This window comes from Strongylocentrotus purpuratus, unplaced genomic scaffold, assembly GCF_000002235.5.
Source record: "Strongylocentrotus purpuratus isolate Spur 01 unplaced genomic scaffold, Spur_5.0 spur5_scaffold_13, whole genome shotgun sequence".
Taxonomy (NCBI): Eukaryota; Metazoa; Echinodermata; class Echinoidea; order Camarodonta; family Strongylocentrotidae; genus Strongylocentrotus; species Strongylocentrotus purpuratus.
In genome coordinates, this window is record NW_022145598.1 from 36,974,589 (window position 1) to 36,997,733 (window position 23,145).

At 36.5% G+C, this 23,145-nt stretch overlaps 1 protein-coding gene across 7 annotated transcripts; it reads left to right on the plus strand.

Annotated features, from left to right (window-relative positions):
• The first annotated feature begins 534 nt into the window (after positions 1-534).
• Positions 535-18,521, plus strand: LOC575379 (solute carrier family 17 member 9). 7 transcript variants are annotated; one of them, XM_011671030.2, is made up of 9 exons: positions 535-713; positions 2,150-2,276; positions 3,091-3,310; positions 4,714-4,813; positions 6,602-6,838; positions 7,948-8,044; positions 10,493-10,615; positions 11,397-11,568; positions 18,026-18,521. In XM_011671030.2, exons 1-9 carry the CDS (start codon positions 628-630, stop codon positions 18,193-18,195), a joined length of 1,332 nt encoding a protein of 443 aa, XP_011669332.1. In that variant the 5' UTR covers positions 535-627; the 3' UTR covers positions 18,196-18,521. The 7 variants fall into 7 exon arrangements, with proteins under 7 accessions (XP_011669332.1, XP_011669334.2, XP_011669333.1 ...); XM_011671032.2 differs by lacking the exon at positions 11,397-11,568 and adding an exon at positions 13,440-13,611; XM_011671031.2 differs by lacking the exon at positions 11,397-11,568 and adding an exon at positions 16,430-16,601.
• Positions 18,522-23,145: the final 4,624 nt, after the last annotated feature.

The following is a 23,145-nucleotide window of genomic DNA, read 5'->3' on the forward strand; positions in this document are numbered from 1 at the left end:
TGCAGCTTGGAACATGTACAATGCAATAACTTAAATAATTGGAGTGTGTAGTCAAAACAATACAATTACCGAAAGATAGAAATTTTGAAACACGTAGAATGCAGCTTGGAACATGTACAATGCAATTACTTGATTGATGCAAACAATGCAACCATGACAAAGATATAAATTTGGGACACGCAAAATGCAGTTTGGAACAGGTTAGATGCAACAACTTATATTGATGCAAGTATGAAGTCACAACAGTACAATACAAATTTAGAAATGCACTAACTTAATTGATGCAAGTATAGATGCAATTAATGTATTCAAAACAATAAAAGTGTAGTGAAATATACATATATTCTCTTGCTTGAATCAGTAGTGCAGATGTGCTGTCATAGCCTAGATAGATATGCATGCACAGCGTGTACGGACAGTACACACGCCGTGTCGGCACAAGCATAATGCATATTCATTAGGGGGCGTCAACATTTCCTTTACGTAGTGACGTGCGCAAACCTCTACAGGTTCCAAAAGATTGCCTACCGTAGATTTAGGCCTACAATAATACAACGACTAACAGATGCCGATAAACATCAACTACAGGCGAAAGAACGAGATTAGAAACGGGATGACAGCAAAACCATGATATCTCCTAAATCGCCACCGCCTTTGAAAATCATACTAGATTCCAAGAGTGACCCGTATTCAAAGTCATCGCAATGGAACGAGTAAGTTGATGTGTAAATGCAATGAACGTGACGGAGCACACAACCAAGCAACAACCAAGTGACGGCGGCTCTGACCCCTGCTCTCAGCCCGGCCAGGCCGGGGAGGTTTGAGCCGTTGTGCCCAGCAGCTACTCGATCGCCGCGCGCGCGCCGACACTGACAAGGCCAAGTGCCAGACCTAGCACGTTTTGTAATCCTTTTATTTTGCAAATTCAAGAACAGATCATTGTATTTCATTTTTGAAATATTAATCAGTTGAGGCGCATGGCCGATTTATGATAGACTGTGGCATAAAAAAGAACAAAAAAACCACCGTCAACGCAACGTCCCAACGGCAACGTGCATGACGTGGGATTTGGTCCATTGGTTTTGTGTGTGGATCATAAGAAAAGCTCTTATGAAAACAAAAGTGGCGCTAATGTACTTTTGTATCCATTTTTACCCGTAACTTCGGCGTAGCGACCGGGCCGAGATACCCTACCAAAACATGCCAAAAAATCAACTAAATCATCAATTGTTCAATTAATGGTCATGATTAGATCTAAAAGTCGTCATTTTTTTTACCCCTTTGTGTCAATTTTCTTATATTTTTTGGTGTATTTTTCTTAAAAACAAAGACATTATAATATAGACTACACTTTCTCTCAGGTTTTCACGGCAAACCGCTGCACGACATTAGTTGTTGAATCAACTTTACTTTAGTTATTGCAGTCCATTTAGAAATAGTTTGATTTTTAGACCCTTGTATTGATGGGCCGTACATTTTGTGCTGCGCAAAGATTCAATCAGTTTAATTTAGGCCTTTACAAGAAGTGGGCTATTGATGTAGACAAATTATGCTCCTGTACAATGACCCTTTATGTATGAAAAAAAGATGTGAGTCAGTCACTCAATAGTGTCTGACAGGGAAGTCTAGAAAGTTACAGGTTTCCTTGCATAATTTGAATACTAGGACACTGCTAACATTTATATTTCACAAATAGGACATACAAGACATTTTCATAATTCCTGCACAGTTTTACAGAATTTGATGTTAGCTGCAAAAGGGACATAGTATCTTTAAAGGCCTAAATACAAAGAATGAAACCAAAGCAAAACAAAACTTCTAAAGTCAACAATAGAAAGTAACACCATTCATAGACAGCACTATTTGTGATTTGAATCTCCTTTTGAAGACTGCATTTGATTTGATCTTCATACAAAAGTTCAAATTTTAGTTGCTTTTACAGTAGAGACCACCAAAAAAAAAAGAAATCCCGAAAAATTGACAAAAGTACTGTAGCCTATTTTTGTTCAATTACATTTGAATGATGTTTTATCCGCTTCACACTGGGCTTGCTATTGATATTGGTGTATGGCTGTTTATGCAGCTTTTTTTTCTGTGCTCATTGACATTATTACTTTTTTTGTGTGTATTTGTGTGCTTGTTTCTATAGCTCAGAGAGAAGATTATGGACGGTTCTGTTGTTTGTGATGACTTCAGTTCTATTCTCAGCTCGGACCATCGTACCTCTGGTAGCTGTGAATCTATCCAAGGAGTTCGGCTGGGATAAAACAGATACTGTAAGTATCAATTTTTTGTCTGTAGGGAAGGGGGGTTGAGGTGCTGTGCATGCCTTTAAAAAAGTCTCTGACAAACTTTCCAAAAAAGGGTTCACACATATTTTGGATTGCATTGCTAATCTTAAAATCTATGGCATTGGGGCATATACGCACATAACTATTCCGCCCCCCCCCCCCCTAAAAAAATCTTTAAAAAAACTCTCCTGTCTGGGTGGTGGTGGTGGCGGTGGTTGTTATTTTACCTGACTGCTAAGAAAGCATAAATGCTTGTAAATAAGCAACCAGACAGCCAACGGCTTAAGGTCCTCTCCGAGGGACCTGGTAATGAGGATTAATGCCTTACCAAAGGGCACTAGCGCATCGACTTGGTTTCGAACCCGGGTCACCAGATTACGAGGACCATTGCTCTACCGACTGAGCTATCGTGCCTATAAGGTCTGAAATTGAAGGAGACTAATTTATTACTGTTCAGATTTTGCTCTGAATGTGTTGGGTGATACTGGTATACTATACAATGTATATAGTGAATAAAGGAAAATATTGAACAAAATTGCACATGCTTGATAATGGGTATGAGTGATTGTGTGTAGTCTCCTCACAAGTCGCTTACACATTTATCTTCATTTACAGAGGATTTAAACTTACACATTCTCTTACTACAAAAGCAAGATTTGAGGCTGATATTCTGAATATATATCTTGTTGATCTACGCCTTTTCCCCCTTTTTTTAAAAGTCATTTTTTACTTCATGTTTTAATGAATATTAAAAGTTACCTATTTTCACCATGGAATGTCCTTCTCATGACTTTTGCAGGGACTTGTACTTGGCTCCTTCTTCTGGGGCTATCCCATTGCTCAGATTCCAGGGGGTATGATGAGCGATAGGATCGGAGGGGATTATGTGATCATTCGAGCAGCGTTTATCTGGGGTGTAGTTACCTTAGTCACTCCGTTGGTTCCCTACCTCTTCACGACCAAGGCAGGCACCATCATGTCAATGACTGTTCTCAGATTCCTTATGGGACTAACACAAGGTGCGTACAGTCAAATCTGCTTTAGTGACCACCTGTCTACAAAGACCACCTGTCTACAAAGGCCACATTTGTTGTTTCCCTTGAAAATGGTTTCTCATTGAATCATGTACTAAAGGAACCTGTCTATAAAGTAAGGCTGTGCACAACAGTGTAATGAGGTACCCGAGTACACTCCTATGTTTACAAGCGAATACTCGAGTATTCGGACGCCATGTTTTTTGTTTGTTTTTTTTAATTTTTGTTTTTGTTTTTTTGTTTGTTTTTTTTGTTTTTGTTTTTTTATTTTATTTTTTTTTTTGCCACCACAATACATACCACTGGAGCAGTATCCCATTTCTGTCGCCGAAAACGCATGCAATTTTACTTTGAGTTGCAGTTGAAGGCGCCGATTTAATAATAATAATAACAGTGAACAATGCTGTTTTAAAAACCAAGGATGGCAGAATAATCCATTTTCCTCCAAGTCCAAGCAGAAATCCAGACATTTGGTCCCAGTTTCTGAGTGGTGAGTTTGACAGTGCTTGAGTTGGGAAACATTTTTACCGACGGCACCATGCCAGTGGCCGCCGCTCACCCAGGCACGGGTAAGCGTCGGCCTGGACATTTAAAAAAAAAATTTAAAAAAAAAAAAAAAAATTGCGGCCGAATATTCGGGTACGAGAAATCGTACCCGAGTAGTTGTCAACCGTGCGGGTACTCGAGCATTCGACTACCCTTCACAGCCTTACTATAAAGGCCACATTTTGTGTTTCCCTTGGAAGGTCGCTATAGACAGGTTTTACTTTAGTAGTAACAACAAGTCCTAGAGATTTACAAAACAATTTGTAATCATGATAATGATAACCACAAATCTCTATTATTAATCAGATATGAATCAAAATTGTAGATTTAATGCAGCTACTATATAAATATCTGCAGTTGTCATATCAGACAATGAAATAATGTTGATGTCCTTGTCCTGATGTCATACATCATACATGTGTACATAACTTAACATTTGGTGTTCTTTTTCCACTCAGTTATATTTTCCTTGATTTTTGGGAGCTCCTGTTCTACTTAACAAGAGTGTCTCTCTCTCTCTCTCTCTCTCTCTCTCTCTCTCTCTCTCACACACACACACACACTCACTCACACACTATCTCTCCCTCCCTCCCTCCCTCTCACTCCCTCCCTCCCTCCCTCTCTCTCACTCTCTGCTTCTCTGTGACCTATATAAGTTATTGCAGGTGTATATGCCTCTCAAAGGCACCCTCTATAGCAGTTATCAATTCACATCAGCTTGACACCCATTCACCCTTTCAAATTTCTTTTTATGCTTCCACCCACTGAAGGTGGTGCCGGATACATTTTTCTTCATGATATTTTTGACAGAGGTGAATTGTGTGATTGTTTTTGTGCTGCAGGTGTTCATTACCCATCCTTGACGAGTCTACTGAGTCAGAAGGTGACTGCTGATAAGAGAGCTTATGTCATGTCATGTGTCTTTGCAGCTAGCTCCTTAGGGTAAGTCTATCTTGATGTTGAGGTGTCTAGTCTAGTGGAGACATTGCCAGACTCTGAATCGCAAGGTACAGGGTTCAAAACCCTGTCACTGGACTAAATGAGTGAGGCTTGTGCCCAACTTGTATAAAAAGGTTATTACATTAGGTAGGAAAGTCCAGGATTGTTCCTGTATGTTTTATGGCAACAAAATTAATGCCAGAGTCATCAAATACATACGCCTATGCGGTGGCATTGCAAGAGTACAGGCATTGAGTGGGCACTTCTGTTGAATATTGAGGGGGGGAGGGGTGGGCACAGATCCTACTGGTGGATGAAATGCACATTTAGCACGATTATAGAATGGAGAGACAGTGTAAGAGGGGTCCTACTACCGTTATCTTCTTTTCATGATCAATTTCCTCTTTTCTCTCTTTCTATCTTCCCCTTTTTTTTCTTTCTCTTTCTTTGCATTCCAAATACACAAGAGGAATTCATCTAACGAATAGGACACTTCAATGATAAAAGTCTTGTCTATATCACATAAAACTTGAACAATGTCCTATCATTCCAACTAGTAGTACAGAAGGGATAGTAGTAGTAGTAGCTCTATACAGAGCGAATTTATTTTTCATTTCTTTTCACATAATATAAACAATGACAAACAATAATAAACGTAATGATATAACAGAAGTGAGGAATTGAAATATCTTTGACATTGTTTTTGGTCATTGTAATGCAAAATGATTTGGGTACAGGAAATGTAAAAAACAAACCTACTTGAGAGCAACGCTTTTTAGGTGTAGGTTTGCACGTTAATACCGTATTTGCCGGCGTAAAGGCCGCACCGCGCATAGGCCGCACCCCCAACTTTGACATTTCGTAGAGAGGAAAAAAAAAGAAAAAAAAGAACGGACCAAAGAAAATAATCATAATTTTCTTGTAGAACTCTATTTTTCCTACAAACTAATACCAAAATTATCAATCATTTTATAAATTTACAGGAAGTTTACCTAAAAAATGATCGTAATTTAGCAAATCTTCATCAATTTAGGCAGATTAGCACATTCATTGGACACTAGAGGGCGCTTCGCATGCATACAGAAACTTGAATGGCCTGCCATAACCAAGCTGTGGCCATAATGTTATCCGGTGTTACCTCTATCGTACCGCCAAATGGAGAAAATAAACAAGCTTTTGTATTGTTATTAGAGATCTACCGAGGTTAGTTTGTCGCTTTAATTAATTAGATAGTCTCAATTATAATTCAGAATTATCTTACTGAAAAGTTAAGAACACCGACGATTGCGCGCTGCAGCGCTGTGAATCTCGGATGCTGCGTTGGATTTGTTGCAACTCCCAGCCCGGTAGCTCCCCACCACAGAGTGTGTGAGCGAGGTATGATTTTGGTTACCGGGCCATGCGCTGTCTAAAGCCAAGGACATTTTTACAAGTACGATTTTTAGTACGAGTTTCTGGTCAGTTTTCTTCTTATTTCTTTGGTTGCACAATGATTAAAAAGATAACTTCTTCAAATTTGCTGCTGACGTGAGTTCAGACTAGATCTTGTCCGATGTGTTTTCAAGTCAATTTTGTTAATATATTTTTTTGTATGAAGTTGCCTACAAATAATGGACGTGCTGTTTTGACTTGCGATTTTTACTGTTTCGGCGTATACGCCGCACCCCGACTTTTTGATATTTTCTCTTCCAAAAATACTGCGGCCTTTACGCCGGCAAATACGGTAATTGAACTTTATACATTTAAAACATGAAAGACAATAAATCTTTGTTTCTTATATCTTGAATGCAGGACACTCCTTACTGGTGCAATAGGGTCTATCATCATGGATCATTCCAATTGGCATTATGTCTTCTACTTCTTTGGCACCATCTCTATCGTCATAGCAACTATCATCCAGTCTTTCTCCAGGAAACAGAGGAGGAAAACATTCTTCTCATTCCAAAATGGTAGAGCAGGAACGAGGAAGGATGATGAAGAAAAGAAAAGCCTGCCGGTCTTGAAGCTCCTAACTAAAAAACCTTTTTGGTGAGTTCAGAAATATCTTCTCTTTTTTAACATGGTGCCGTGTTTCTATTAGGCCTTTTTGAAAAAGATGTTGTTTTGTCCTTAAGGTGCTAAAACATGGATCAGTTGGTCAGAATTTCTTTATATTTTTAAACTCCCTCTTTGGGCTTATATATTTTTAGTTTTGAATGCTTAAATACATTTTTTCTTCTTAATAACGGTAAAAAAAAAACTTTTTAAAAAAGGCGACCGTAGATTTCAAGATTTTGGGGTAGGTCGCAAAGGGCAATACAACTTCTTTTTTTTTAGGCCTGATAATGTGTGTCACCTAACCCATTGAACACAAGATGTATGTAATTGCCATAGGTTTTATAAGAGAACCACCCAGTTCCAGTACGAAATGGGTTATGACAAGTCATGCTATTTCTGTCTAATAGAAACAATTTACAACTTGTTTGGAATTGTCAAGTATGATGTACAGTAATCATGAAAAACAATAATATGAGGTTCTGCTTTTTTTATAAATATATACAAATCGATTTCTCTTACCGAAAATTTAGAAAATTACTAAATATCCTTTACACACTTATAGGTATATGGGACTAAACAGATGTGACATTAGAATACAGCTCTAAAAGACTCTGAAGTGAACTATTTTTTAGTCGTATCTGAAATATGAATGTAGTTCAAGAACAATTTAATGGAACATTGATAGTACAGTCAAACCTGCTTTAACAGTCACCTGTATAGAAAGACCACATATTTTGTTTCCCTTGAAAATGGTTTCTTTTTGGAACATGTGCTAAAGAAACCTGTACCTAAAGACCACCTGCCAATAAAGGTCACTTTTCTTGTCTCCCTTGGGTGGTGGTTACAGACAGGTTTCACCGTACTGTGTTCTTTTACATGGAATTAAAGAGAATTAAAAAAAAACTCACAAAATTACTTTTCACCTTTACCAGCACCTGTGTAAAGAAGTGTTGTTAACATGTGTATATAATTTATATTCTATAGCATGATATTAACTTGGAAGTTGAATTGAATTCATGAGAATAAAGGAAAGGGTATTAAAGTACAAGGAACCAACCGTTTTCCTTTGCTTTTATTCTTTCTCTCCCTTCCCTTCTCAGGGCTATGGCCATTAGTCACTTGTGCGTCATATTTTCATACTTTATTATAATAAATTGGATGCCAACATTCTTTAAAGAGGTTTATCCAGAGTCTAAGGTGAGTAATCGATTTGTTTGTACAGGTAGCCATGGGCTCTGCTGGTAATGAACACAGCTAACACACAATCCAATCAATGTATCTATCCAAAAAGTTTAATAATAATAATAATAATATTGGATATTTATATAGTGCACATATCCACCCTGCAGGGTGCTCAAAGCGCTCCAATATTACCCCGGCTCTGCTAGGCTACCGATGTCGGTGCTCACAGCATTCAAGGAATTATTTCATACCAGTCCCAATTTACTTCACCTGGGTGGAGAGTGGCAAATGTAGATCAATGACTTGCCAAAGGACATTAGTTTAGCCTTGAAAGTTTGAAATTTCAATTTTTTATGAAAGTCTCTCAGAGAAAATTTTGAGTGTTGGAAATGCAAGATGATGACTTTACCTTTACATGGGTCAATCAGAGGAGGGAGGAAGCATTGCATTACTTAACACAATAGAAAGCCACTCTTGGTGATTGATAACATTTTGTTATTGGGTAAATACCAAAATAGTGACAAATTCCTCACAAGAACCCGTGCAAATGTTTCCTGAAATCTTAGACAAAACTTGAGGATTGGACCTGCATAGTGTTCCTTACCAGAGCCTCTGGCTACCTGTATCTCAGTCATGAATTGAATTCATGTTTTATGAGTGTTATAATGGGAGACTTAAAGTGGTTTTTATGACATGTGAAGTGAGCTTTTTTTTCTTTCTGCTTCGTTTCCCCTTTTCTTCTTGACTATCCTTCTGTCACCCGATCATCATCTTGCACTTTTCATGTTTTTCAATCCCAATTTTTCACATCTATTTTGAATTTCTTGCTGTCTATCCATGCACCTCTTCTGGCCCCATGGGTCTTTTCAATCTTAACATTGGTTTACCATCTACTTTCTGGTCCTGTCTGTGACTCAATATATCCGTTTGATTTTCACTTTTCTTTTTCTCTTCCCTCTCGTCCATTCACTTTTTTTTCCCTCTTTGCTCTCGTTTTATCTCACGTTCCCCTATTATCTATTCTCTAACCCATCTGTTTTGTGTATTCTTTCTATTCATTTACAAATATATCGCCAATCTTGCTAACCCATCTGCTCCACTCCTGGAATCCCTTCACTACTTCACCCTCTTGCCCCTCTCATGCACCCCTGCTCCACCCCTCCTTCCTCTCTCATGCACCTGTTTAACCCCTCCTTTCCCTCATGCACCCCTGCTCCACCCTCTTTCCCCTTTCATGCACCTGTTCTACCCCCTATCCTGCAATCAGGGGTATTCTAGTAGGTCACAATGCTCTCAATTTTTCGATGTGGCTCCTCCTGTCTTGGATGCCTACATATTTCAAAGAGGTCTTCCCAGAGAGCAAGGTATGATTGAATCATTGATGACCCACTCACCAATGCTTGATAATAGAACCATTCAGTTTCCTGTGGGTAGTGGGTAGAAAAGTGGATCTGCTTGATATATGAATCTCCCAGTTCTTGTGTTCAAGGGGTTAACTTAGTGAGTTATATCACACACTTCTTTTGGGCACAAATGATGTATTGAAAGCGTTTGCTTGCTGTAAAGATGCAAGCATCTTCATACAGATTAGAGATCCTAAGGATGCTTGGTACAATGTTTTTGTTGTAGCTGGCTCTATAGCAGTTGTAGTGGTTAGACAATGAGATCAAGAACATTGCAACCATACATTAAGAAAAAGCTCACAAGAAGCTGAAAATAATCTTACAAATCTTAAAAGCCATCATATTAATCATGTTATTGCAGATAATTGCACAAATCACAAAATGCTGAATCCATCTTGTGACATGTAATGGAAGGGTAAATCTCTGCATGCATTTTGAAATCATTGCTGTGATTGTTATGGGTTCTTCCATGATTATCCCTTATGCATGAGTTTCTCTTATTAATAAACATACAAAAATATTTTCCATCTACCTGCTTCCATCGCTATCTGTGAAACATTTATCTGTGCTATTGCAGCTGATTCTCATTGTTATGTGGCACATGCTTTGGTGAACATTTCTCTGCTGTAAACTTCCTGTAATAATTAAATTCCTAACTTAACAATCAACCTTACACTTTGACTAATCCGAACCTTTATTAACTTTAACTTCAATCCAAACCCATAGATCTTAACCAAAAATTCCATCCCATCCCTAATCTTAATAACTTGATCCCAACCTCAATCACAAACACTAAAACACACATCCAAAACACAAACCTTTTGGCCCGAATTCACAAAGGAGGTTTGTCGAAAAACCTTGGTTTATGTACGTCATATGACACGCTTTGACGTCAAAACGTGTCATATGACGCACAAAGACCAAGGTTTGCCGACAAACCTCCTTTGTGAATTTGGGCCAATATGTTTGTTGAAATCAAGCCCAAAGAAAATATTGCCAGGGCATTTCTCTAGAGCGCTGACACTGATAGCTGTGTGTTTTGTTTTCTATCTCCCTACAGGGCTGGGTGTATAATGTTCTTCCATGGTTAGCAGCCATACCTGCCTCTATAGCAGGTGGATGTCTCGGTGACTCGCTCATCGCTCATAAAGTGCCTGTAGGAATCTCAAGAAAAATCATGCATGTAAGTTTACTTACTCTGAACTATGTTTTGACTCGAGTTGAATATAACGATAATAATGACAATATTTGTAAAGTGCTCATATCCATCTCTAAAGATTCTAAAGGATACCAAATACTTTGTATATATTTTTATACATGTTCTTACTTATTGTTTATTGCTGTTATGAATTTATGTTCAAGATTTTGTTATTAATATTATTATCATATATATATTTGTTAAACTATAATGTACCTCATTATGTTTAACAGGGAATCAATGGAAGACCACCATTATTGGTGATAATGAGTCACCATGTCTAAATATAAAAAATAAATAAATAAATAAGTGATGACATGACTTCTGTAGATGTATTTGGCTTTATTTTAAGAAAACTCATAATAGCAGCATAGCATTTTAAATAGGAGCCAAGACACTAATCCACTTCTATCCTCTCTCCTGTAGTAAAGAAGATTTCTAACATGTATTTCTTAAATTTGTTTTAAATGCTTATAATTGATTTGTAATGTTTTGTTGGAAACATGAATAAATTTGAAATTTGAAATTTGAAATTTGATAAAGTAAGAAAGTATCACATTGACTACTGAATTCTATCAACCCCTGGGCTTTAGTACAGGAACCATATATATGCACTTTTCCTTAGGCAGTTGGTCTACTTTGGAAAAAGAAAGAAATAAACGTATGAGGGGAAAATTAGACAAATAATACATTTTAATGTAGGGTCCATTAACATTTTGATGTGCGTCTGTTTGAATTTCCTATGGTGTGTTTTATTTTATTTCAGACGTTAAGTATGTTTGGAATGGCATTTTCATTGCTAAGCGTGGGACTAACAGATAGTTATCACTCATCTCTGGTTCTATTGGTCATCGCTGTAATGTCACAATCATTAAGTAATAGCAGTATTCCACCAAATGCCCAAGATATCGCACCTAAACATGCTGGATCTGTATTTGGTAAGTGAATGTTACCACTGAGTGCCAAAAATTTAGCATGCCCAAAACATACATGTACACTCTAAGTTAACTAAATATACTGGATCTGTATTTGGTAGGTATACTTTTCATTGAATGCCCAAAACATGCATGTACACTCTAATTAACTAAATATACTGGATCTGTATTTGGTAGGTATATTTTTCATTGAATGCCCAAAACTGGATCTGTATTTGATAGGTATACTTTTCATTGAATGCCCAAAACATACATGTACACTCTAATTAACTAAATATACTGGATCTGTATTTGGTAGGTATACTTTTCATTGAATGCCCAAAACATGCATGTAGACTCTGGTTACAGTAACTAAATATACTAGATCTGTATTTTGTGAGGAGAACTAATATTAGTAGCACATAAATATAGACGATCTGTGTTTGGTAAGTACAACTAGATGATAACAAATGACCAAGATTGTGACTTAATATGCTGGATCTTATCCTTGGTAAGTATTACCCACATGTTTTACAACTAACAAGACTTCTGTAACACACATTTTAATACCATTGACAGACTTTCTGAAGGTAATGGTCATGAAATTGTAATGGGTGGTATACTGCTATTTGTAAGCGAGCAAGAACATGATACATAATGCCATTCCTAGCATGCTTCATGTATGAAATAAAACAAGTCACATGTTTAGGAGATTTAAAATGGTGCATGTTAACTTTCAATTTATTAATACTAAGCCTAATTTTTGATCATTTTTGTGTAATCATACATGTTATTGACAGTGCTTAAGGTCCTCAGTCCCTATGTGTAATCATACAGGTTATTGACGGTGCTTGAGGTCCTCAGTCCCTATGTGTAATCACACATGTTATTGACAGTGCTTGAGGTCCTCAGTCCCTATGTGTAATCACACATGTTATTGACGGTGCTTGAGGTCCTAAGTCCCTATGTGTAATCACACATGTTATTGACGGTGCTTGAGGTCCTCAGTCCCTATGTGTAATCACACATGTTATTGACGGTTCTTGAGGTCCTCAGTCCCTATGTGTAATCACACATGTTATTGACGGTGCTTGAGGTCCTCAGTTCCTATGTGTAATCACACATGTTATTGACGGTGCTTGAGGTCCTCAGTCCCTATGTGTAATCACACATGTTATTGACGGTGCTTAAGGTCCTCAGTCCCTATGTGTAATCACACATGTTATTGATGGTGCTTGAGGTCCTCAGTCCCTATGTGTAATCACACATGTTATTGACGGTTTTTGAGGTCCTCAGTCCCTATGTGTAATCACACATGTTATTGACGGTGCTTGAGGTCCTCAGTTCCTATGTGTAATCACACATGTTATTGACGGTGCTTGAGGTCCTCAGTCCCTATGTGTAATCACACATGTTATTGACGGTTTTTGAGGTCCTCAGTCCCTATGTGTAATCACACATGTTATTGACGGTGCTTAAGGTCCTCAGTCCCTATGGTAGGTCCGATTTTCGAAAAATTTCTTTCAAAAGATGCGCAAGGCTCGAAAGAAAAAAGTCGCAAAATTTCAGTGCAAGATTTTCTTGCGTTAAAAAATTATCGCGAAAAATGTCGAGGGGGGGCTTCTAAACACATGTTATTGTGGTGCTTAAGGTCCTCAGTCCTTATGTGTAATCACACATGTTATTGACAATGCTTAAGGTCCTCAGTTCCTATGTGTTTTATCACACACTTTGCTGCACCATTTTTCTTTTCTTAAAAAAAGCCCAAACATGTTTAGCGTGTCCAGTATGGACAAATTTTTAGGTGAATTTTTCATTCCCTGTGACCTGTCCACAAGTTGGATTCCCTTGAACATTGTTTTGTTTGTATAGTTACGTGACTTGTTTTATTTCAGAGTTTATCCATGTTTGGAATGGCATTATCCTTGGTGTGTATGGGTCTAACTAACCGCTACTATGTATCCCTTGTACTAATGAGCCTAGGAGTGATGGCTCAAGCTTTATGCCATAGCAGTATTCCTCCTAATGCACAGGACATAGCACCTAGACATGCAGGATCTGTATTTGGTAAGTACAACTATCAGTTTTACAACAGAGTCGTCTATCATCCCATCCATACAACCATTTCTAAACTGGTTGACTACGGAATTACCTCATTGCCATAGGCTCAATACAGACACCATCAGGTTTCAATGGGTTTAAGAAATTCTTCAGAACAATCATTGTACATAATGCAGTGGTAAGTACACTGACCAGTTTTTCCAACCGAATGGTGTTTCATCACCAGGCCTGATAATTACCAGATTTAAATCGGTTTCCTGATTTTTTTTTTTATTTAAAAAAAAAAAATTACCCCCCAATTTTTTTTTATTTAAAAGATTTAAATCGGTTTCCTGATTTTTTTTTTTATTTAAAAAAAAAAAATTACCCCCCAATTTTTTTTTATTTAAAAGATTTAAATCGGTTTCCTGATTTTTTGTCTCGCCTGCGTAGCAAAAAGCGAGACATAGGCGCCGCTTTTCCGGTGACGGCGGCGGCGATGGCGACGGCGACGGCGACGGCGACGGCGTCAACATCAAAAACTTAACCTAAGGTTAAGTTTTTGAATTTTTGGTATAATTTTTAAAGTATAAGTTCTTAGTCAATGAAACTTTGACTTTAGGGTAATCAAGTATCCCCAATCATGTGATTAGAATTTCAGATCACAAAGTCAAGGTCAAAGGTCATTTCAGGTCAACAGACTTGGACTATGTTGTAGCATCATCATCGAAAACTTAACCTAAGGTTAAGTTTTTGAATTTTTGATATAATTTTGAAAGTATAAGTTCTTAGTCAATGAAACTTGGACAATAGGGTTATCAAGTCTCCCCAATCATGTGAGTAGAATTTCAGGTCACTAAGTTAAGGTCAAAGGCCATTTAAGGTCAACAAACTTAGACTTTGTTGTGGCATCAACATTAAGATTTTCAAAATGCTTCTTCTTCGTTATTTTTCAACCGATTTTGATTCTGATTGTTTCATATGATAGGGCTAGGAGGGGATTTAAAATTTCTACACAGAATCGTGAAATTCATTATCTATGCTAATTTATGCAAATTTATTCGAAATCACAAAAAAGGCTTCTTCATTCATTCATCCTTCATTTCTCGACCGATTTTGATTTGGTTTGCTTTATATCGTAGAGCTAACTTTGGTACACTAAACTTCTACACAGAATTTTGAAATTGTTCTCCATTAATTAATTATGGTAATTTATGCAAATTTATTCCAAAAATAACAAAAATTGCTTCTTTTCCCTCATTTCTTCACCGATTTTGCCTTATCTGGTAGAGCTAAATTTGGAACAATAAACTTCTACACAGAATTGTGAGATTTTGCTCCATTGATTATTTATGGTACTTTATGCAAATGAAATGAAATTATGTCCCTTCCAGGGCATCAAATTTCTATTTTTTGACCAGTTCAAAAGTGTACCACATAAAATTTACGATATTTGTTGTTGTGAGATGTGGATGAGCGCTACGTCATTGACGTTCTGGTTTATCATATTGAATTGCGTTATGCAGGCGAGACCGCCGAGAGCGTTTCCCTTGTTTTTATTTGTAAAAAAAAATTACCCCCCAATTTTTTTCGATAATTACCAGATTTAAATCAGTTTCCTGATTTTTTTTTTATTTAAAAAAAAAAATTACCCCCCAATTTTGGGGGATTTTTTAATTTGCTTCCCGATTTTCCTGATTTTTCCCTATTTTTCTCCAATTTTCTTACTCAAAAGGGGGGAATGTTGTTAAATGCTATTTTGTTTTCCCCCAAATCATTTTTTTTTAAATTTACTCAAGGGGGATGGTCTAGGGAAGAAAAACAATTTTTTTTGCAGGCCAAAAATGAAAAGGTTAAATTCCAATGGCACTTGAAAGATAATACTAATTTAGAGTTCCCCTTAAAAATAGGGGGGTTGAAAATGTCTTTAAGGGGGAAATAACGACTATTAGTTGTCAAATCGACTTAGGAGCTATAGAGCCAATAAGTAATAGTCTTGATTTTCAGACCATTTTAACGCATGGTCGTACATTTTATGCTGCGCAAAGATTCAATCAGTTTGATTTTGGCCATTACAAGAAGTTGGTTATTGATGTAGACAAATCTTTAACAGCTCATATTATATATGTTATTACCAAAGAAGAAAAAAAGCCAGTCAGTCACTCAATACTGACAATAGTGTCTGACAGTGAATTCTAGCAAGTACACGGGTTTCCTTGCATAATTTGCTAACGTTTAAATTTCACAGATAGGACATACATAACATATTCATAATATTCCTGCAAAGTTCTACAGAATTTGAGGTTGGCTGCAAAAGGGACAAAGTATCTTTAAATACTGTCCCAGCATCCCGGAGGTAATTTAGGTGGATCAGCAGGAAATTTGACAGGCTTAAAGTAGCGTAATGTGCATTTCATTGATATTATAGTACTCTTGGTTCGTTGGTTTCCTTGTTGCTACCCTAATTTTCTTCTTCTTTTTTCTTTATTCTGATATTCCCCACACCTATTATTATATACATGTAGGTATTGGTATTCATATCTTTCATTGGATATTAGTCAAACCTTCTCTGATCTGTTTTCTCATTTCCCATTCCTTTTTGAACTAACATGTTATCAGGGTGGAACAGGTTGCAGCAAAATGTATACCATTTACAGGGAAAGTTTGAGTGATTTCTAATAGCCCATTGGCAATGGGAACAGGGTGGGCCTTGTATTAAGCCTATGGGAACAGGGTGAGCCTTGTATTAAGCCTATGGGAATGAAAGAATTCAGTAGTAAGTGGGTTAAGATCTGTCTCAGTTTTTGTGCATCTGTTTGGATCTATGTGACTTCTTTCATTGCAGACGTTATCCATGTGGATAATGGCGTTATCATTGATATGTGTTGGACGGTCAGATAGTTATCATGCATCTTTAATGTTGATGATGATAGCTGTAATGTCTTCCTCGCTTTCAAATAGCAGTACAGCACCCAACGTACAGGACGTAGCACCTAAACATGCTGGATCTGTGTTTGGTAAGTACATAGTACCACTCAACGTACAGGACATAGCACCTTCACATGCTGGATCTGTGTTTGGTAAGTACGTAGTACCACCCAACATACAGGACATAGCACCTAAACATGCTGGATCTGTGTTTGGTAAGTACTGTACATAGTAACACCCAACACACAGGACATAGCACCTAAACATGCTGGATCTGTGTTTGGTAAGTACATAGCACCTAAACATGCAAGATCTGTCTTTGGTAAGTACATAGTATACAAAAATACACTGTCTTGAGAGGTTCTGGTTAAAACTATGCGCAAGAGGTGACTCCAATAGTACTATTTGCTGAGGGGCGCAGCACCGAAGCAAATGGTTCTTTTGGAGTCACAGAGGCCTATATTTTAACCAGTACCTCAAATAGAATAGAAGGCATGGTATATTTGTTTTATATCCTGCATCAAAAATTTATTTAAAAAAAAAAAAATTAAAAATACAATTTTTGGGTAAAAAAAATTAAAATTCAGATTTTAAAAAAAATGTCCATTTTTGTCAAAAAAATATTTTGTTTTCAATAAATTAAGAATTGATTTTAAAAAAATATTTTTTAAAAATATAAAAATCACATTTTTTTCAACACCCAAATGGTACTCCCAAATAGTACTCTTATATAGTACTTTTTCAGAGCAACCTAAAAATAGCTGAAATATTTCTGGTCATGTGACGAGCTCTCAACCAATCAAAAGCTAATAAATTTTTGATGCAGGATATAATACTACCCAACCCACAGGACATAGCACCTAACATGCAGGATCTGTCTTTGGTAAGTACATGTTCATAGTATCACCATGGCAGGCAGACTAGTACAATTTGTTGATATGAATGTGTACCACTGTATTTTGTTGTACATATGTTGAATATGATATATGACCATATTGTAAAACATGAATCCGAAACAATTTTTTGAGAATTTGCAATAATGATTGTGTATCCCAAGCAGGTACTTATCAAGGATTAAATGACTATCTAAAGATGTTGCTTTTGTTTTTATTGAAGTTTGATATGTAGATGCTGAATAACTTTGTGTTTCATGTATGTGTATACATGCGTATTAAAATGCTGGTATTTGTTATTTGTAGATAACTATAATTGTAGTTATTACAGTTATGTTCCAATTAGCATTGGTATTATTCAATTGAATTCAATACAATTTACTTGGCATCATAAACAAATCAAGTACAAATCATAATTATCATAATCATGACAGACATGGCACATTGTAAATGCTCACTATTATTATTATTATTATTATTATTATCAGTAATAATGATAATAGCTAGTTCTTATATAGCACTTTTGAGGACCAAAGGCCCTCTCAAAGCGCTTTACAGATATCTCCAGATATATTATTATTGTCTCATCTTCCCTGTTTCTCTCCGTGTCATCCTTACAGGTATTGTGAATGCCATGGGCGCCGTTCAGGGCTTTGTTGGTACCTACATAGCAGGATGTATACTCCATTCCACTGGGAGTTGGTCAGCTGTATTCAATATGTCTGCTTGTGTTTGTCTATTTAGTTGGGTTGTATTCACTCTCTTTGCTGTGGGCACGCCAGTGATATGACACTCTCTCTATGCTGTCTCTACTCTTATCATCATCCTTACTATAATGGTGTGCCTGGCTAAAGGTACATTTTGTGATGCGACTGGCGGAATGACTTATTCACAAACGCACACTATTGGGTTTTTAGCATTAAAATGCATGTAGATCCAGAAATAAAGTGGTTATTTGATACCAAAACTACTTAATATGAGGTAAAAATTATTCACACTTCTTCATTACCGTAGTTGATATCTTCAAATCAGCAATATTTGTAATTACTATAATATGCTTTCGCTTCAGTCTCACAATAGGATCCAAAAGAGTCTTGTGTATACAACAAAACAACAGGAAATCAATTCACTTGTATGAAAAAGTACCATAATGATTTTACATTTATATGTGTTGCTGATTTTAAGATTTTTTATTTCTATTTACAAAAAGCATTGAGACTTAATGTCTTGCATTCCATATTGCTGCATAAAATGTTTAATGTGTAACTTTTGCTCTGTCTGATCAATTATTGTTGAGTAGTTGGTAACATTTCTACCAAAAGATAATGCATCCAAACACGACAAGGACCAATGAATGTCACGGGTTCAGGAGCTTCATTAGAATTCATGCTTCACAGACTGAAGAGCTAACTGGGAGGTGTTTCACAAAGACTAAGATCGACTTTAAGCTGGACTTAACTATGGCAGGCCGTTCACGCCACTGGTTGCTCTCACCATTGGTCTCTCAATTATGATCTTTAGATGATGTTTTTTCCCTCAACAATGAATTATCAAACAAGGTAAATTCTGAAGATTTGTGACCATGCTTTGAACGTCCCTTGAGAAACCAATGCCAGGAATGGTTAGAGCAACCAGTGGCATGAGGGTTAGGGTAAGTTAAGTTCAACTTAAAGTCGATCTTAGTCTTTGTGAAACACCCCCCTGGTCTCCTGGAGCTGAGAGCGTTTCATAAAACCATCATAATACAAGTTTGTCAACATCCCATTGAAACATGTGTATTTGTTAAAATCAACACATGTTTCAATGGGATTTCGAGGATCTTGAACTAATGATGCTTTTGTGAAACGATATATTTGATTCCCGCCTGTGTGCTTGTGTATTGTATTTATAGATAATATTGATTTGTGATGCACACTAAGCATATATATATATATATATATGGGGTTTATTTTGCCACAGCTTTTTTGTTCTTAGCTGGTCTATATTGCCATGTGTGAGTAAGGCGATTAACTTTGTCTCTGTTTGTATTTTGTCTTAATAAGAGAAGTTCTGATGCGCAATACTATTTTTATATATGACATATTACAAATGATAACTTTCTTATGGTGAATGCACTCAGTTTGATACAACATATTTATTTGTGAAGTAATTCACTTCTTTGATTGTTTTCTTATTCTCAAGATTATTGATATAATTAATTTTAGATTATAAGGTATTTTGGGAGAATTGTAGTACTTCAATTTGTAAGTGATTAAAGATAAAGTTGAGTTCTAGTCATGCGATTGCATTGTGAAAGAAATGTGGAAACGATCAGAAAAGGTTGATCATCTAGCATATAAGTATTGGTGTGTACTGCAAGGTTCTGGGATCATCAAAATGATAATAAATTTGGCCCAGTCTTGGTAAAGTTACGAGCACTGTACACAGAAATATGTATATGGGACTATACAAACATGTGGCGTAAAAATCTGTCCCGATTTTTATGAAGTTACATGCCATATTTAGAATATTAAGGCATTTGAAGAGCCATGCTTTTCAGAGAACATTTTTTATCTGATGTTCTTCCACACTTGCATAATACAATGATAACGCTCTCAAATTATTTTTCACCTCTTCCCAGAACTCAACCTTTTCTTTAACTGTGTTGTGTGAATGAAGCATTGACCATCTAATTACTGTTGAACTACATACCTATGTGAACTTTTAGTAACCCAACTCTCATTGTCACTATCACACTTTCATTCTACTGCCCTCTCTTGATGAGACCTATGTAGTTGCAAAGGAAGAAATACATGTATTGTGAATCTGTTTTCCAAACCTAGTTCCACACAGGCAAGGGTCTGTGGAAATTGCTTGTAATACCAAAATTGTTTCCATTGGGTTATTTGAAAATGAACTCTAAATATGTTGTTTTCCATTGGTCTCTGTAAACTGATGGATCAAACTTGAGTTTCAAACTTTTTTGAGGGGTTTGTATCAAAGAAAATACTGCACATACTATGGGTTTATGATATGAATGAGAGATACTGAGTATGGCAAGTTAAGAAACGTTTATGCTATGTATTATCATACTATAAAACAATAATGAAATATTTAATGTATATAGGGTGTTGGGTGATGGTTATACTATAGAATTGACCATATTTTTGTATAGAATTGCCAATTATTGTACAATCTCTTGTATATTCATAATATTCAAAGGACGAATGCAATGTGTGAATGACGAATAATGCATGCACTTATCCCCAACTTTATAACTCACTCTAGTAAAATAAATCATACTCCTTCGGGAAACAATAGACTTTTTGAGAAGAAAAAATAGCTCATTATCCACCACATTGGACCTAGTGGCAGATAAGCCCTGTGCTAAACAAGTTATCCAGTAAAGTCTACTACTACTATTTATCTCAAATTATTATTATCATTTTTAAATTCAAGATCCATTTCATTTGTGGGGTAAAACCATGTTCTTTGTTTATGTCATTTGCAGGTTACCTGTTTGTATCAACCATGATAATCTTTGTTTAAAGCTAAAGACCAGTTATGGTCATGCGATTGCATTGTGAAAGAAACGTGAAATCGATCAGAAAAGGTTGATCATCTAGCATAGATGTACTGCAAGGTTCTGGAATCATCAAAATGATAAGAAATTTGACCAAGTCTTCATAAAGTTAGAAGCACTGTACACAGAAAGATGTATATGAGACTACACAAACGTGCGCGACACGTGCATTTTTATTTCTCAACAGGCGAGAGATACACTAATTTACCAGATATATCAATTAGTAGGCGGTTTCCCGTCAACATTTGTATCGTCATGTATTATTCAAAACATATTCTTTCACATGATTGGTAATAAGAGCTTCCATTTCATTTTTTGAAATTGAGGCGTTTTCAATACTGGTCTTTACCTTTAAGGTAAAGGTAAACAGTGTACTTGTATTTGGTTGTAGTGCATGTGATACACCCAACTCAATGTACTATTTACACGTCTGTGTATATTTGATGTGGTTAAACATTATATTTGTGGCAGGGTTGTGGTTGTTGTTTTTCAAACTCAAATTATGTAATTACAAATATTTATTGTTACAAAAGTTTATTGTTACAAAAATATCATGTATGGAAGCATTGGAAATTAATAAAATGACTATATTATTTTTGATGAATTATTACAGGTTTCTATGTTTCTCTTGTGTCCTAGTTTCATGAAATATTTGATGGTATGAAATATCTTATTTATCAAGTAGAGCACAACTTTTGATGTAATATACAAATTAACTAGGTTAGAATGTATCAATCTTTATGAAATCTGCAGAAAGTGTTTGTAAAACTTCTTCTACTTCTTTTTCTTCTTCAATTTCTTCTTCTTTCTTCAAGTTTAAATCTAGAAATAGAACAAGAATATGCCTTCAGTATATAGTGCTTCTCTCTCTCTCTCTCTCTCTCTCTCTCTCTCTCTCTCTCATGTGTCTCTCTGTCTCTACATTTCTTTCTCTCACTGTCTGTGTGTATGTCTCTCTCTCTCTCTCTCTCTCTCTCTCTCTCTCTCAACTTACCAGTGTTCAATGATCATAACGTAGCTCTGAACAATAGCGCCCTAGCCCTAGGCTGGTTTTGATTGTATGACAAACCCAATGATTAGGGATAGCAAGCCCTGATATGATCCATTCAACACCCTTTGACAAGACCTCATCTTGATACCTGATAGCTACCTAGTCGCAGGGGCACTGCCGCTGGCAGCTAGGCTGGGGTGGGTTTCTGTTCTAGCCAGCCCCGAGGAGGTTATCATACAGTCATTGCGAGATAAATGAAAGTAGAACGTTTTCATCATGATGTACGAAATGAAGGACAGAGTACGACGAGGAGAAGGGGAACGGTGAAGATGAGAAGACGAATGGGAAACATTATAGAGGAACCCGAAGAGTCAGGCTCCAGATTAACTTAAGAATAATAGAGGAATGACCGATGACGGAGGAGAGGAGATTGCGAGAAGGAGAAAGAAAGAAGGATAGGCCATACTAGAGAACATGAGTGCTGGTAAAATGAAATTAACAGGGAAAACAAAATCAATGAAACAAGTTTTTCAATTCCTTTAACAATATAAATCTTTAGCGGAGAGGAGATATTTACTATCGAAACCACACCTTCGACCCCCCCCCCTTTTTTTTTAAATTTGTTTAATTGTACTATTGCGAGGAGATTTCATCGAATGCGTATATTTTTACCTGTATTTCTCAATATCATCTAATAATGATTTGGATGTTATTCAGAAAAAGATGCACTAGACTCACTGCTGTAATACATAGTTACTAGTCTAGAAATATACGTCCATTTGATGTTAAAAAATAAGATAACATCCATATTAGAATAAGATGATTTTAACCATCAAAAGCATCGAAAAAGAAGACGTTGCTTCAAAAGACGATTCGATTGCAAAGGAGTCTGAATAACTAAAATGATGACCTTCGATCCCTACCTTGTGTGAGGTCCTCTGGAGTGCGCCACACCTATTGTGTATTACCCGAGGCACTCAGATATAGTTTCAAAACTAACTTGTAAAGTACATTTCCCTACCATGAATCCAGTAACCCTGCAGTAACCACGAATATTTGGCGTCATGTTGATCAAACGATCCCGAACCTTTATCTCTAAAAACATGGAGATGGCATCGACTGACGATAGCTAGAAAATAATACTCAGATCAGAGGCTTGTGAGCACTCCTGGGACCCGTTTCACAAA

What these genes read in the sequence shown, in the direction of transcription:
- LOC575379 (XM_011671030.2), top strand. Translation starts at nt 628, where the DNA reads ATGATATCTCCTAAATCGCCACCGCCTTTGAAAATCATACTAGATTCC. An exon ending in AAGTCATCGCAATGGAACGA is followed by an intron (nt 714 to 2,149) that starts GTAAGTTGATGT and finishes TTGTTTCTATAG; the next exon opens with CTCAGAGAGAAGATTATGGA. An exon ending in CCTTATGGGACTAACACAAG is followed by an intron (nt 3,311 to 4,713) that starts GTGCGTACAGTC and finishes TTTGTGCTGCAG; the next exon opens with GTGTTCATTACCCATCCTTG.